This window comes from Primulina tabacum, chromosome 15 (genome assembly GCF_025594145.1).
Source record: "Primulina tabacum isolate GXHZ01 chromosome 15, ASM2559414v2, whole genome shotgun sequence".
Lineage (NCBI taxonomy): Eukaryota > Viridiplantae > Streptophyta > Magnoliopsida > Lamiales > Gesneriaceae > Primulina > Primulina tabacum.
Window position 1 is genome coordinate 23,089,321 of NC_134564.1, and position 17,077 is coordinate 23,106,397.

Below are 17,077 nucleotides of genomic sequence, written 5' to 3' on the forward strand. Positions count from 1 at the left end.
ATATAAACAGTGAAATAATCACATCACGTTATTATAATAAGGTGTCATAGACTCTTTTTATATAATAACATGATATTATTCAAATATATATACAATAAATAAACAGTAACACAATAAAATTATATAAGCATTGTAATAACATCACGTTATTATAATGAGGTGTCATAGATTCCTTTTATATAATAACATGATATTATACATTAAGTATATATACAATAAAAATAAATAAAAAGTAAATTCAATACTCTTACTTTGGAATATTGTTACTTTTTTCTTGTGTTTTGGAGCTTGAAAAAATATGAAGAACCGAAATTTCGAGTATCATGCTGATAACGTGTTAACAGTAAAAATTTATGGGAAAAAGTAAAAATCTCAAACTCTTAAAATATATTAAACTACACACTTTATAAAATTTTCTCTCTACTCAATTGTGATTTTCTTTACAAATTGAGAGACCTATTTATAGAATTTCTTTGGAAATAATCTAAAAATAAATAAATCATTACATACATCATCACACACTAATTTTCAATATTTACAACTTTTATTTTCAACATTCAACTTTTATTTTTAACATTTAACTTGCTTATTTTCAACAAATATAACCTAATTTTCACTTCCTAACAAATTTTACTATTATGATTTTGTTAAAATAAAAACACAAAAGGAAATAAGTTACTGTTTTGATTTGGATGATCTAAAGAACTTTTCATAGTTTGCATCAAATATTTGAATTTAGAAGCGTATAACTTACACACAAAAATTTTTGTAAGACGGTCTCACAGATCAATTTTTTGGGTCGAATATCTTATTTGGGTCATCTATGAAAAAATATTATTTTTTATTGTGAATATCGGTAGGATTGACCTAGTCTCACAGATAAAAATAAAAATTCGTGAGATCGCTAGACCGGTTTAACCCAGTTGATTGATCTCACCCTATCCTAAGTATAGGTTCGAGTCATCTTTGCAATAATAATAAAAAAGCATACATACATACATACATATACATACAGATCTTATGAAATTACAAAAACCCTTTTCTTTCCCGTCAGTCTTCTCTGTCCCCAAAATACACACACAAATACAAACACAGTCGCTCTCTCTCTAGCCCCCGTCATCTTTCTCTCTCTATACATACAGAATCTTGCATTATTATTGCATTGATTATTGATTTTAAACACAATTCTTCAATCATATATATTTATATATGTATTAACATATATATATTTGTATTGATTTACTGAGTTTTTGGTGGATTGAGGATGGAGGAGAAGAAGATGAGCAGTGGGGTTAAGGGAGCTATTAGGGTTTCGATTCCGAGCAGTGTTAAGGAGACGATCGAGAATATAAAGGATATTACTGGGAAGAATCACACCGAAGATGAGATTTATGCTGTGCTCAAGGAATGCTCCATGGATCCCAACGAGACTACGCAGAAACTCCTGCTTCTCGGTCACTTCCTATTTAATTCCTTCTCTTCTTAGCTCTATTTGTTTAGTAACATTGTGTTTGATCTGGGTTCTGCTTTTGATCCGTGGCGGCAATGAGAAAGACTACTTTAATCGTTGATCTGCTGTTTCCTTACAGCTTTTGTCCGTGATTATGAATGTCTTCACGTTTCTGTTTTTCTTTTCTGTGTGCATGTTGTAGATTTTGTATGGGTGTCAGAGAATAAAAAATGGACCTAAAAATTGATAATGGTTTTAGACACTGGATGCGGGTTCTTTCCCCCGCACTACTAAATAAGCTCTTCATTATGGAGACGAGTAATATTTAGTTCTTTTACGCTCAAAAAGCTGTCATTTTCCATTGTTAGCGGTGCAATTTGTTTTTTGTTTTTTGTTTTTACTGGCTGGGTGAAGCTTCAGTCCTTTGGTTCACGCTGGTTTAAATATCCGATATTTCTCAGGTTTATGAGTTTTTTTGGCCCTGTGAGGTAACCTGTTTAAGTTAGAAACGCTGTCCAGCTGCAGTCAAGTGAGATCAAGGCTCATGATGTTCTCTTGAAGTGTTCTTATCCTGGAATTTGAATTTTGATGTACAAAGTCCTAGGACCTCAGTGGCAAGACAAAGGCACTCCTTTTCTGCTACCTGTGTTATATGGTCAGAGTCATCAGACTGATTTTAACGTTACTTCCTTGATTCCTTATTTGATAAGCAGAGCGGAGTCTTGTGGCTATAATAATCTGTGTAGATTTTCCATGATGCATGTTCTGATAACATTACTCATTTAACTTGAATTTGAAAGTCATTTATTTGTTATTTTCTTCTGAGTTCATTTGTATTAATGCTTGTGAAATTGTGGTTTCGGAGAAATCTGAATATACTCTGCATATCTAGTAGAGCTTATAAGGCCATTTTACTGTTCTTGTGGATTATTTTCCAAAGCGTGCTGCTGAATGTTTTCATATTCATGCTAATAACTGTTTTCATACTCATGCTGATATCGTATTTGTTGACAGATACCTTCCACGAGGTGAAAAAAAAACGCGATAGGAGAAAAGAGGTATTGATTGCTTCTACCCTTTGAAGTTTACCTTTGTCAAATAATTTTCCCAAGTCTCCGAATTCTGAATTTGTTCAGACTTGGTAGAGTTTCTTTTATGCATCAAACTCCATCTTTAGCGAATTTTTTATGTCCAAATTTGGAGAAAAAGAGGAATTAAATTAAAGTCGTAAAGGCTAAGTGTACATGAAACTGATTATTAAAGATTGAATGTGACTTCGTTTTTATTGCTTGGTTAGCTATATTAGCTGTATTCAGCTAAATATTTGCGTATCCTTTATATACTTCATCTTCATCTAATTGATTAATACTCTTTTTACGCATTCAATTATCTAATTAGAAAAAAAATCAATCTATTCAAAGATGTTCTCTTTTATATTGCACTCTGTAGCTATAACTGATAATTGGCTCCTTTTGATTTGATCTATTCAAAAAGGTTGTTGAAGAATAAATCTAAGATTTCTTACTCTTTAACTTATTCTTAGTTCATATTCATATTCATATTCTAGTACCTATCCATGATCTATGTATAATAGGTGAATCTGCTGTTTATATTGTTGTATCTGTTTAATTTTTGCCTTGCCTGGCATGGTTACATTTTAATTTAGTTGGAAAGTGGCGCCCTTAACATAATTTAATTTCCTAACACCTTTGTCTCACTCTGCTAGAAAAGTTGGAGACATTGAAACAAAACAAATGCTTCATTATAAATTAGTGTTCTAAATGGTGGTCCAGGCGGCCGCCTCGACTGCCCCGCCTTTGTCTAAGGCGGTCCAAGGCTGTCTAATGGGCGAGGCGGGTGAGCAAGCGGCGTAGGCAATGGAGGCAGCCGAGCAGGCTATCGAGACAGTCAATGATTTTAAAATTCTAGTCAACCGTGACAGTCAAATAAATTTAAAAACCAGTCAAAGTCGATCAATTTTAAAAACCCCGGAGATAATAAAAACACCTCTCATTGTTTTGTATTTATTTTTGGTTTCAATTGTCCTCCACCATTAGCCACCACTTGACTCAAACCGCCTCCAGCCGCCCTCGCCATCAGCCACCACCTTAATTATCTTGTTAATTTGCATTTATATATTTATTTGCACTTTGTCTAGATTGTATGAAGTTTTTTTTATGCATAAACATTATTTAATTACATATTTTACATAAAAAATGATGATTATTTGTAATTACATCTCATGATTTTATGTATATACCTATAAAAAATTGCTAAAAAATTCAGCCGCCTAGGCGGTCCGCCCCCGCCTCCCGCCATTTACAACTTTGTTAGAAATAAAAATAAAAATGTGTTTAATTTATGTATTAGGATGGTAAGCGTTGGGCTAATTTCTATTTTATTGCATCTGCCATGATTCTTTCTCCATAGATCAATCATACTGACTGCATTAATGGTTTCATAACTTCTAAAAGTTTTCTGGCTCACTTTTTCCATTATGTTAAAGTTTCACTTCAACTTCTCTATCAAGCTGGCAATGGTTTAATTACATGTCATTTACTTTTCTTCAGAATCCGAATAGGGAGCCTACGGAGTTGAGGTGGAAGCCTGGTACCCAGGCACGAGCAAACAAAGGGAGTCGAGGAAATTATTTTTCACGATACACATCCCGTGGTGAGCATTTATTTCTGGGCAGTTGCCATTCACTTTGATTGGAAGATTAAGTGGTTTATGCCTTTCATGTCACATGTCCGGCCTTGTGGTCTAATTCTACTGGGATGCTATTCAGTCTTAGAGCCATCGGTTTTTATTTTGTTTTATAATTACAATCATGCCTGCTTCACCAACAAGCGAATAGAAAAAGAAAATGGAAATAATATTCTAGGAAATTTCACCTGAAACCTAAATCTGCTGGTTCTTTAATATCATATTTTTATGTCACTTGTTTAATCATACATTTTGTGTTCTTCGTCTTGTCAGATGCTGATGGTGGAAAAGGTTCTGCTGCTGTGAAGGAAATTGCTACCTATCATCTGTCAATGAAAGGAATGAGCAAGGCTCCGTTGGGCACTGCACCTGAGATGAAAAAGAATGAAACAATTTCTATTACAAGGTGATAGGTGGTTCTGAGTTGTCTCTGGTTTCTATATATGTTATTTTGTTTACAATTATCAAATCTCTTCTAATATCCATTCTAACGCATACCTTTGCATGTTCGCTCTTCCCCTGATTGCTTTCTTATAGTTATTATCTTCATTCTTGGCAGCCCAAAAACTGATGTCTCTAATGGTCCATCTAGCATCACTACCCAGAGTACACATGAGATTCATGCTTCTGCAAGTGGGAGTGTTAAACAGTCCGAAGTAGCTGTAAATGCTAGCATAAATAAATTGGAAGGACCCCTGCCAATCTCAAGTCCCATTGATTCTGTTAGAAAGGCCAGTAATCCAGAAATTGAGGATATCCATCAGCAACAGAAACTGAGTTTGAAAAACTTTACACTTATTGCATCTCAGTCACCTGCTGGATCTTATAACAGTTCTTCTGATCCCGTACTGTTTCGTTCTCAAGATCTACCACTCCCAACTGCCGTTGGCTCTATTAGCCATGAAGTAGGAAGTCCCCACACTCATGAAGTACTCGCCGATACTAACACTGAGATCAATTCCGTGTCTGCTGGAACTTGTAGGCTAATCGAGATCCTATTTCTATTTTTTATGAAACATTATTAGTTTATTGCATACCATTGATAGTTACTGATGGATTTGTTCATTTTGAAATACTGTAATAGCTGCTTCTGGTTCTGGGAGCTCCAATCTGCAGCCAAAGATAACAAATGAGCTTCATGTGGTTGGAAAAAATCAGCATGTAGAGTTTCTGCCGATTGGATATTCTACTATGGGTGTATCTTCTGTTAGTAGTAGACCTGCGTCTAACTACAACAATAGGTTTCAAATTATCGGTCCACAAAAAGGTACAACAAGTGTTTGTGTAATACATAAAAAAATGTCATGGATTAGATTTGTTCTGGAATATTTCTGTTATGGATTAGATTTGTTGTGGAATAATTCTCTTATATATTATTGCTTCTATTTTCGTCGGTGGCAGTTGCATTGTTCAACAGAATAGACAGTTTTCAGTTCCTAAAAATAGTCATTGCACAGTGTCATGATTGTTCATATTTGGTCTTTCTGACTTATATAGGTATTGTGACTGAGATTTGTGTTTCCTTTACTCCTGTACTCCTAGGTCTAGGTTGAATTTTGATCAACTAATATTTATTAAAGGTTGTTACGCTCCTCTCCTGCAACAGGACCAGTGAGTAGCAGTTGAGAGAAATTCATCTTACAGTAGTTTGTAAATTTGACAGTCATACATTACTTCTGTCTTTGTTTTAGATATGAGATTTTATGGACTTGGCTCCCTTGGAAAATATCAAATAGTAAATGGTTTTAAAAAATTTAAAATGTCACCTGGAGTGTTGCATGCATTTTTTAAGTTCTTTTAGTTCTCTTATTATTTCACTGTTGTAAGGATGGTTGCCCTTCACACTATATTGCCTGAATTCTTTTACATTAGGATCAAGTGTTTAAATAGCGAAAGCCAAATAAGTCACCAAGTTGGGAATCTATGGCCATGTTTGGCTAGTTTTTTCAACATACATTTCTGATGCTCGACGTACGAGCAGTGTTCATTTTCGTCATCTTCTAAATAAACGTTCATTCCTTTCAAAATCAATTACTGGCATGATGTCAATTCCTAAATTTATTCACACGAAGAATAAACTTTTGAATTTGAAAATATCTAGTGCATCCATGAATCCGACATTGCTCATTGAAGTAGCAAAATATCATCTCAGTTTTCAAATCTTCTTAGCAAGCGAATTATAAACTCTTTCAATAACCGCTTTAATTTTGTTTTAAATGATAAGCCCAACCAAATATCTCCATAAGATGGTATACTTGAAGGGTTGCATCCACAAATTTATTGGGCATAGTTACAGATTGCATGTCTAGTAGTTATATGGTGTTCCTGTGTGGTTTCTCAGTGGGTGCTGGCAAAGAGTGGAAACCAAAGTCAACAAGTTCTTCCAGTATAGGTCAGGTTTCTGCAACCACTGTTGTATCTGAGGTTTCTAAAAATTATCCCGAATCACAGCCTATGCCTATCGCCCTTGGTTCGAAAGAAGCTACTCTGGAACTACAGAAGAAGTTAGAGGATTCACACATTTCGGATGTTCAACATGTTATTATACCCAACCACCTACATGTTCCTGAAACTGAAAAACTCTGGTTTCGTTTTGGAAGTTTTGATGCTAACTACAATTTAGATAAGAGCCAAATTGGTGGGCCTGAAAAGGATAAAAGTCAACCTCTTTCTGAATCTTATGAGGCTATCAAATCTATGAAGGAGCTACCTTCAAGGTACTTCTCTTCTCCTCAATATCTGGATTTAGTATCTGTTCCACATCATGTTCTTCATTCAGTGTTATGATGCTCTTTATGTCCTAATTTTAAATGTCAGATATTTCCAGGTCTTAAACGGCTGTCTTGGGTAATTGAATGTACTTTTGTCAATAGATTTTCTTCAGTTCACGTGTTGCAGCTTGTAGGTGTCGTTATGCTGATAACTTAGGCACATATGTAGCTGATAGACTAAAAAGGAATTAAATGAGAATTGGTTTTGAATTTGATGACTGAGGCTTGTATGTTTAGGTCATATGGTAGATGTGGGCATCTTTCCAGATTTCATTAAAAATTGAATGTCAAAGTTATTAGGGTGAGCAAAATCAGATTGGTTTGGTTTATGATAAAAACTCGCCTCAAATGTGAAGTTATAAGCCATTATTAATTAAAAATCAAACCTAGGTTTCGGTTTGATTTGGATTATCGATTTTGTTTTTTTTTTAAATAAAATATTTTGATTATTCTTGGAAATAATTTTAAAATTTCTAAACTAGCTATTATAATTATGACTGGATAAATATCAATATGCATACGTATATTAAATCATTTATTGTAATGTGTTATAATGGCATCACAAATTTTGCATCAAAAATATAAATTCTCAAAATGAATTAGTTCAACATTACAGTTAAGAAATAACAAAAAATATGCACTTCAAAAAAGTTGAGACATATATCTCCGATGTTCATTCTATTTCAGTCCTTCGTAACAGTATATTCATTGACATTCATGGTTTGCCATTTGTTCTTTTCATTCAAATATCTCAACACAATCTCTAGCAACAGTGAAGAGAAATGGAACAGAAAACCTTGGTTGCAACACGTTACGTAATTTTTGAAATCCCCCTCGCCCTCAACAAATCGAAATGACAACTCTTCAATGATAATCATTTCAGCAACTAATTTCCTACACTTATCTGCACAAAAACTAGAGACGACCAAAGAGCATATATTATGTCATCTTCGTTTGCTTTAACTGAAAAGATAGAATTTTTCGTCTGGTGTCTTACTTCTCATGGGGTACATTTTACACTGGTTACTCAAATGAGTCCACATACTTGAAGTACCATTTTATTTCTTACACGCATATGTTGCACAACAATAATCACAACAAGCCCGAGGAAAGTTGGTATCAAATCCAATAATTTCAGTAAAGTGATCCCAAACTCTTGAATGTTGTATCTTAGGTTTTCGTTTACCTGTTGATGAAAATTGTGGAATGGAAGGAGATTCATCAATTTTAATTCCACTCTCTCCAATAGTGTATCTTTGTGTGCAACATGTTCGTTCGGAGTAGTCTCAGCCATCTAATACAATGAAACAAAACCCAATGGTTTAATTGAAATGAAAAGATGCTGACTGATAGATATTACGATAAACGTAACAACTATCTCTTAATCACAGATCCCAAACTAATGACATGGAATTTTGAGCTCCACTAAACCTTCCGTACATCTCAAATCTTAATTCCTAAATCTTAAAACTTTAAAACATACAAGTGATAAGAAAAGAAACCGTTAAATGAATGGAATAAAACTATGAGAACAGGACAATAAACCAAAAATAAACAAGGGTCGAGATTTATACCCTTGAAATTCTAGGTTTAGGTCAGATGGTTGTGTGTTTTCCGATCGTTGGATAGTTACTGGGTGGGAAGTGAGAAGTGGCAAGGACATGGGAATTTCTTTTTCCCCTGGCCGTAACTTTCGTCTTGGTTAAAAACTAAGAACTGAAAATTTTGAGGGTTAGAAAAACCAAACCAGTGAGTGTTTTGGTTTGGTTTCTGGTTCGGTTTTGTTTTTGCTCACCTCTAAAAATTAGCATTTTCTTCCCATAGAGCTTTGGAACTTTGACGGATACAGTGTCGCTCTTGATACTCCAAACTTGTGAATGGTTTTATTTATGGATACTCGTCTTATCTTAGAAGTTTTTTGCAATTGTTGATGAGATCTTGTTTCAAAAAGTATGCATCACATCACTTAACTTAATAGAATCCTTTCCACTGTACATCGAATAATTCCCATGTGTCTAGACAACCATTCTTTCATATAGATCTGTTTTGAAATTGGCTGCAGTTTTATGCACGCTGAATCACTCATATGACATCCTCGTTGTTTGCGTTGTTTGTATCAACAAATTTTCACTGTTTCATCCGTGTACTCCAAGATTGGAAAAAATGCAAGAGATTCAATTGTAAATTTCATCTTTTAAAAGAATTCTCCCCCCAAAAGAAAGCACACACATTTTAACCCATTTTTGCATTCTTTTTTCTAGAAAAACTTTTAGCCCTTTTTTACACTTTCCAACATAATCATGATTCCATTTTTAGTTTTATTAATTTTGAATAATATTCTATGATTTTATTTTATTGTAACCAAATATACTATTTTTAAATTTTCAAGTACTGCATTTCTCTCATTTTTAACGCAGATAATATTTAACAACATATATCAGACAACATTTTAATGATTTGACCGGCACAACAAAAATTTATCATTTTAAACAATTCCCAGTTTATGTCTCACAATCCCAAGCAATTCCCTAGAAAAGAAAAAATAAATTCAAACACTGCCATAGGCTTTTGTTTTCCTTGGAACCCATTCCCCATAACAATTTAATATCTATGATCCAAACCACCCGGACACTTCTGTACTTCACTGATCATCCTTTTCCTTTTGGAGTAGACCTTTAGATTAGCTGTTCCACTTTTTCTACCTGGAAATTTGTCTGCGGGATGGATAATGTCTTGAATAATAAGAGTACCTGCAAACTGAATGCATAATTGTTGGGAATGTATTTTTTTGGCTTCAGAAACTCTGCAGTTTCTACTGCTAAAATTTTCTTTGGATATCCAATTCTTAGCCATTAGTTAAACCATAGTTGTTAAAAGCGTACGCCTGGCTGCGCCTGGGCGACAGGACTTTAAACACTTGAAAAAGGCTGCACCATTTGTCACCATAGTTATTATTACCCAGGTGCAGCTCTTGAAATAAGCACGCTTAAAGCGCATGCCTCTGCCTACGCTCAAGTCATCCGAGAGGCGCAAAAGGATGCGCTTTCTTGAAATGGGCTGCCATTTTGTAGTGAAATAAAAATTAACTCAAGCCCAACTAATTTTGAAGTCCAATTAGCAAAGCCCATGATAAAAAAAACCTTGCATGCATGACTTTTCATCTCCCTCATTCCTCAAATTCTATCTGCGACAGTGCAACACGGCGTTTTATGAGTTTCCTCATTGCACTTGACGTTCAATCAAGGTAATATCTCATTTGCCAAAACTCAGCAAGTTCTATCTAGCCTCATATCTCGTTTGTGTTGTTGAATCGCAGCAAGCTATGGTTTTTAATATTGATTCGAGTCTTTCTTGTGTTCATATTCTGGTATTAGTTTTGTTTGCAAGCATGGCGTCAAAACTCAAGAATAATTTAAATGTTGCCTATGTTGTGCTCAGTTTTGTGCACAATTATACATTTCAAATTCCTTAACATCTTTGTCTCCATCTTATTGTGTTTAATCCATTTAAGGTATTTTTGTATTGACTTGAACTATTGGCATTCGGAAATCAGAATAAGTGAATATTATTTAATTTGAAAGGAAAGTTTGGAAGACTTGAGTTAGATAATAATTTTGGTATTACTTCAATGATTTTTTTTTATCATTTGCTATCTTTGTGAAAAATATTTAAATTATGTAATATTATAATATAAATTACTTTATATATGTTGAATTTTAAAATTTATGTCCAATGCGCTTTACTTCAATAAAACGTACTCTTCGCCTTGCATCTCATGCTCCAAGGTACCCTAGCATTTTAGTGCACTTTATACCCTAAATGACTATGAGTTAAACCCAATTTATAGCTTGTTCAAGTCTTTCTATAGCGTTAGCTCGTGATTAGTACCCTAAGCATGTATTATTTCATGCCCATTTTGTTTGCATCTTTATCCCTCTATTGGACTCAGAGGAATTACTTGTTGGATTTAAGATTATAATGAATGATCATCCATAACTTGCTATTAAGAATTTTGAGTACATGGAAAATCTTTGGATTTTTAATGGAATATACATGCAATTAACTAGTGCTTTGTAACCTCTTAGTATAATAGGAAAAATAACAGAAACTCGTCAATTAGCACATTAACTCCAATGCAATGGTACACACTTAGACTTGCTGCTATTGCCGTCCTTTTGGTAAGCTGTGTTCATCAATGCTCAAAGTGGTGCCTTGATAACCGGGGACCAATGGAGGATTCCGTTTAGACTTTTCATCCTTGTTTTAGGGCTTTTCATTGATGATTAATTTTCTAATTCACCATTTGTCTTCTTTGTCGATATTGTGCTTTCTTGCATGATTGAAGCATGTCAGGATGCCGTGACAGTTGTGAAGGATTCGGAAATTAAGTACCCCGACGAACCCCAATCACCATCTCAAGGACCTGAAAAGTTTTTATCTAGTGAGGATGAAGTCCCATCCTCGATTTTCCCTGATTATAGCAAGTCCAAGCAGGAAGTTGCCCCCGGAAACCATGAGCGTCCTGCTGTCCATACTTCTTCAAACTACAATTTTGGTCTCATTCCACCTGTAATAAGTAGCCAGGTTTCACCTTTGGAAAGTTCTGATGCTCAAGCCCGTGATGTTCCTCGACTTCCAGGCTTTGCTGTATGATATTTTTCTCAATATGCTGAACTTTGTTCAATTTATATAGTAAATGTCTTATTTCTTCTCTATGACTTGCAGTTTGGTGTGCCTTCTCTGTGTTGAAACTTGGTTTGCATCTATAATCTTTACTTTCAACTGCTAGTAGCAAATTTTTATTGATTATTATTTAATTTCGTACAGCAACCTTTGGATCCGACAAATTACTATGGTCAAATTTATCGTTCTACTGTAGATAGCGATGGTCGAATTTCACCATTTAATCCAGCTGTAACAGCAAACAAGTATGCCGGAGGTGCTGCAATCCCTGTACAGACATCCCAGTCTCCTCAAGAGGTTTGGCTTTCTAAAACTCCAGTAATTTGCAATACATTTCCTTTCATGCTGTGAAATATGGAAAACTCATACCTTGATTGGCGTAAGAATAAGAGAAGCATTAGCTAGTAACTTCTTTTCCCTGATCCTGATTTTTCTTGCTGCACTGTGGGAAATCATATGCTTCTTAAATCACTTTCCAATCTTTTAAATTCCCTGAATAATCACAGTACAAAGAAAGTTTGTCGCCCAATATGTCTTTTATGTTGTCAATGTATTCAGTTGCATACTAGTATATTGGTCAAAATATTTTTGTATTTTAAGACATTAAAAATCCCCTGGAAGATTCACAGCTGACATAAGAATCCAAGGAATTCTTAGGTTGATAAAGTTCTGTTAGATAATTGTTTCGTTATGGAGCTGTAATTTGAAAAGGTGGATTATGTATGTCCGAAGATTTTAAGATTGTTATGAGCAGATGAATGTTTCTTGAGATCAGGTTGATAAAGCTCTGTCAGATAATTGTTTTGTTATGGATCTGTAATTTGAAAAGGTGAATTGTGTATGTCCGAAGATTCTAAGATTGTTATGATTGGATGAATGTTTCTCGAGATTAAAACATAAAAAGTATTATTTTCTGATTTTGGCACTAGTGAGAGTTGCTGAGATTTTACAGAGTTTGAAAATTTAAGGTTCACTGGTGTGTTATCGCAAATTTATAGAGTGATTCTGAATTGTTTGGAAGCAATAACAATGAATTAGAATTTTCTGTCAAGTGACTCAAGTCATAACTGTTACAAGGAGAAGAAAACAAAAATCTCCCTGAAATTGCAGGGGAATAATAAATTGTCTTAATGAGAAAAGGATGTGGAGATGACAGTAAATTTTTTGCATTAGCATCCATGACAATTAAAACCAAAATCGTCTTGCAAATGTTCGCATATAAGACTTTTGAGGGTACAAAATGACTCCATATTTTGAATATTTTGGTTGAAAAATCATCTGAAGCTAAACACCAAGGATTTATATGTTGCTGTAGTAAGATGCCTTGTCCTTTCTGGAGAATAACCTATATGTGAATCAGCCTTGTTTGTTCCATAAAATTTACTTTAAACTTGCTTTTCCCAGATTCTGTTCTCTCTATATTTCCTATGGCTCTCAGAATAGCCTTGAGATTCATAATTAGGATTCTGAGGTTTTTTAATTTTTTTGTCAATCTTTAGAAACTACTGTTTTTATATTTGCATTTTCTTAGTTAATAATGTAAATCACGTTGTGAGGATCCATGAGTATGCTGCTGTACATTTTTACAAAGTTGAATGTTTTATACTACTAGTTCATATTTATTTGCCAAGTTGTAAACAATACATTTACAGTGCCACTGCTTAATGTTGATTTATAAACTTCATCAGTTTCATAAATATGAGGATGATTTTTGACAATTATGCCTACCCTTCTTCCAGATTGCAAATATCTACGTTTCTTTTAATGATTTTGGTCGTTAAATGTCCTATTGGGATCAAACTATTCCCCTATATACTCATCTATTAAATGTCCTTTAAGCAGATTGATTGATTAACACAAGAAACTCATTTTTGTTGAAGTGGATATGGGCATACCCTGCAAACTGTTAATTTAATTCTCTTAATAATTGAGAATCTTGTACTGGTTCTTATTGGACATATCTTAGTTGCAGGGTGGTGTCCCTTTCATATTGTCTAGTTCTCCAACTCCACTTGTAACTCAAGCTGCTGGGGTTATGCAAAGCTCGGTTACTGCTGCCCAGCATCCTCTTCCTGTCTTCCGTCAACCAACAGGCATTCATATGCCCCATTATCCTCCAAACTACATTCCATATGGACCCTATTTCTCCCCATTCTATGTCCCACATCAAGCAATTCTTCAGTTCTTAAGCAATGGCGCATTTCCCCATCAGCCTCAGGCAGGCAATATTTATCCAACTCCACCAGGGACAGCTGCCAAATATCCAGTTTCTCAATACAAGCAAGGATCTAATACAGGAAGCTCAACTCAAATTGGCATGCCTGGCAGCTTTGGACCGTATGATCACTCGATGGCCAACCACACTTCTAGTTCGTCCAGTGCAGCTGTTAGTTCTATGGCTAATGAGGATCTTTCAGCTTCTCAAATCAAGGAAAACATCTATCTCAGTGGCCAACAGGTTTGTTACTTTCAGTATGTTGCCTCATGTTATTTCAAATTGTTGCTGTTCCCAAGTATTTCAAGAAGTTTCTCATGATGGGAATTTGAGCTCATTTTTGTTCTCATAGTTTATTTCATTCACACTCTATACTGTTGAATGGTAAACATCAATGGACTAAGCAGATTGTGTTAATTGGTATAGCAAATAATGCCGAAAATCAATTGCTTATAACAAAACTCCTCCATGCCAGAAGTTGTATGTGCTATTTCTAGCTAGTTAAAGGATAAATTTTTGCTCTCCTCTTGTTTTCCTTGGCGTACTTGAAGAATGTGCTGATGGTTGCTTTATTCACTAAACTGCAGACTGAAGGTTCAGGTGTATGGTTTACTACCCCAAATCGTGATATTTCAAACTTGCAGGCTAGTTCGTTTTATAATCTTCCGCAAGGTCAGTTGGCTTTCGCCCCAACACAGCCTGGCCCTGGAACCTTCACCAGCATTTTCCACCCTGCACAAGCAATTACAGCAGCAACCGTTCACCCTCTTTTACAGCAACCTCAATCCATTACTAGTCCTGCCGATATTGTTGGACCAACAGCACATGTTTACCAGCAGCCACAACATACACAATTAAACTGGCCTACTAACTGTTGAGAAATAAGGCTGTTTCTAGAAACAGTGACAAATCCCAATCTTAATATCCTACAGGATTTCCTGGAGTTTATAATTTGAGGGACATCAAGAATACAAAAAAATGCCAAAACCAGAGTGTAAATTCCTGAAAAGGGGTCAGTGAATTGGTTGGTATATTTTTGCGATCTCTATGACTGCTGACAACTTTTTAGTTAATTGGGGCCTGAATGTCAAAGCCATCTCTTTCCTGTGTCTCATCAATGTTTTATATATCCCTTGGACAGATTCGGGAACACGTTTATCTGTTCCATCTATTTTGTTGGTGCGCGCTAAAAACTTGTGTTCTCGTCGTTTTTTCCATTTTGCTTGACGAATTATTGGTAGCTTGAGACTCAAAAGAGTTATTGGATAGATCTTGATTTGAGGTCTCTAGGCCTTCTTGCATTTGTTTTGAGACCCCCTGTTTCAGCTCTTGCCTTTTTGTCTAACTCCTATTCTGTTCCAATCTGTAAAGTTAATGTTTCAATAGCAAGGAGAGTGTTTTAGAACTGTTGTGACTGGCTTCAATTGTTGTTATAAATGTTGTTTTAAGGGTACTTGGTAATGGATCATTATTTCAGAGGCTAAACCGGAGTGGGATCCTATTTTCTTCTTCTATATTTTATATGTAATATTTAAATTAGGGGTATTTACTTTTTTTTTTTTGTATTTTTATAATAGGGTTTTTGCTTCATTGTTTTGGTAAAAAATGTCACAAAGATCCATTAACTTTTGAATTCGAAACGCTTGAGCCCAAGATGTTGATCAACCAGTACAAATCTATTTTGTCTATAAAAATGTTAATAGGAGAGTTTTTCTATTGTCAATTTTTTACTTAGTCCTGTGTTGTTTGGATTGATTACGTGGGTATTAGATGGAAAGTGGGTGTCAAAAGTAAGGGTGAAATATGTAATATGTTGGAAACTAAATTCTGGCGTTTGACAAAATATGAACCAACTGAAAATACGAACCAACTGATCGAGTAAATTGAACTCAGCAACTGGACTTAACAATTGAAATCAATTGATCTAATAAAGAAGAGTGATCAGTTGATATATTCAGATGTATGCTAAGCATATTTCAACTGAACATGTCTCGGGAAAGAACATTCAACCGTCAAGAGACATAGAAGATTGCAACGCAGTACTTCAATCAATACAGCTTAGAAAAACGTATTTCGGCGAAAGCAATTAAGACGTCGCATCACAATAAATGAAACAAACAATGTCCAAGGAATAATCAAGTAGAAATCAACGGATACAAAGATTTAAATTCATCTCAAGTTACCGTTGGAGAAAAGAAGCTTATAAATATGACAGAAGAACAGCTGAAAAAGAGGGAGTCAACACTATTGAAAAGCTTGCTGTCACTCTGTCAAAATCTTAGCTCACTCTTACTTGATATATTCGTAGCAGTTAAGACTACAATTTGAGCTCACTAGCAAGTTGTAATAATCGTTGAAATTCGATAGTGCTAAGATCAGTTACGCACTGAGAACATTCTGTTAAACTAAGAGTTTCAGTTTTTGGCAGTGTTAAGTTCAAACTGAAGTGGGTCAGTACAATTCTTGTATTTGATCAAAGTCTTTTAGTGGATATCTCATCCTTGAGATAGAAGGGGTGCCGTAGGAGTAATTAAATTCTCCGAACATCCAGAAACAACCATTGCCTACTTTATTTCAGTTTCATATTCTATCTTTCAGTCAGTTATTTTCCGCAACTACTTTAGTTTAACTGATTGTAATTGACCAACAAGATTCCGAGAATCAGTTTCTCACCAAACTGAACTCAAAATTAGAAAAGACCAGTTTTAACTGTGAGTGTTTATTCAACCCCCTCTTCTAAACACTCTTGATACGTTAATCGATCCTATCAAGTGGTATCAAAGAGATTGAATCTTGTTCTTGAATACTTTTGATCTAAAAACTTGCCAGCATGACTTCATTCAACAAAATTCCCATGTTCTACAGAGAAGAATTTGATGATTGGAAAATCAGAATGCAGGCTCATTTGGCTGCACAAAATGATGACATGTGGTATGTCATAACTGATGGACCCATGAAGATTCTAAAAACAAATACAGCAGTTGCCATTACAGAAGGAGCACCACAAAGAATAGAAAAGCCCAGAGATGAATGGACAACTGAAGATAAAAGAAAAGCAAATCTTGATAATGTGGCTAAAGACATTCTGTACAAAACGCTGGACAAAGTAACCTTCAGCAAAATAAAAATGTGTAAGACAGCCAAAGAAATTTGGGAAAAGCTGATCCAGCTGTGTGAAGGAAATGATCAAACCAAAGAAAATAAACTTTCTGTTGCAGTGCAAAAATTTGATAACATCAAAATGAAGGCAGG

The 17,077-nt window shown here is 34.9% G+C and overlaps 1 protein-coding gene across 3 annotated transcripts; it reads left to right on the forward strand.

Moving 5' to 3' along the window:
* The first annotated feature begins 1,045 nt into the window (after window positions 1-1,045).
* On the forward strand, window positions 1,046-15,278 carry LOC142527592 (uncharacterized). 3 transcript variants are annotated; one of them, XM_075632435.1, is made up of 11 exons: window positions 1,046-1,454; window positions 2,465-2,508; window positions 4,021-4,123; window positions 4,430-4,562; window positions 4,716-5,134; window positions 5,241-5,423; window positions 6,498-6,872; window positions 11,276-11,574; window positions 11,755-11,907; window positions 13,577-14,068; window positions 14,413-15,278. In XM_075632435.1, the coding sequence occupies exons 1-11, from the start codon at window positions 1,265-1,267 to the stop codon at window positions 14,701-14,703; spliced, it is 2,682 nt and encodes an 893-aa protein (XP_075488550.1). In that variant the 5' UTR covers window positions 1,046-1,264; the 3' UTR covers window positions 14,704-15,278. The 3 variants fall into 3 exon arrangements, with proteins under 3 accessions (XP_075488550.1, XP_075488551.1, XP_075488552.1); XM_075632436.1 differs by having other exon boundaries at window positions 1,047-1,454; window positions 13,583-14,068; XM_075632437.1 differs by lacking the exon at window positions 1,046-1,454 and adding an exon at window positions 1,532-2,105.
* Window positions 15,279-17,077: the final 1,799 nt, after the last annotated feature.

Coding starts and splice junctions, on each gene's coding strand:
- LOC142527592 (XM_075632435.1), top strand. CDS start 1,265: ATGGAGGAGAAGAAGATGAGCAGTGGGGTTAAGGGAGCTATTAGGGTT. Junction 4,563..4,715: donor GAAACAATTTCTATTACAAG/GTGATAGGTGGT, acceptor CATTCTTGGCAG/CCCAAAAACTGATGTCTCTA. Junction 5,424..6,497: donor AATTATCGGTCCACAAAAAG/GTACAACAAGTG, acceptor GTGGTTTCTCAG/TGGGTGCTGGCAAAGAGTGG.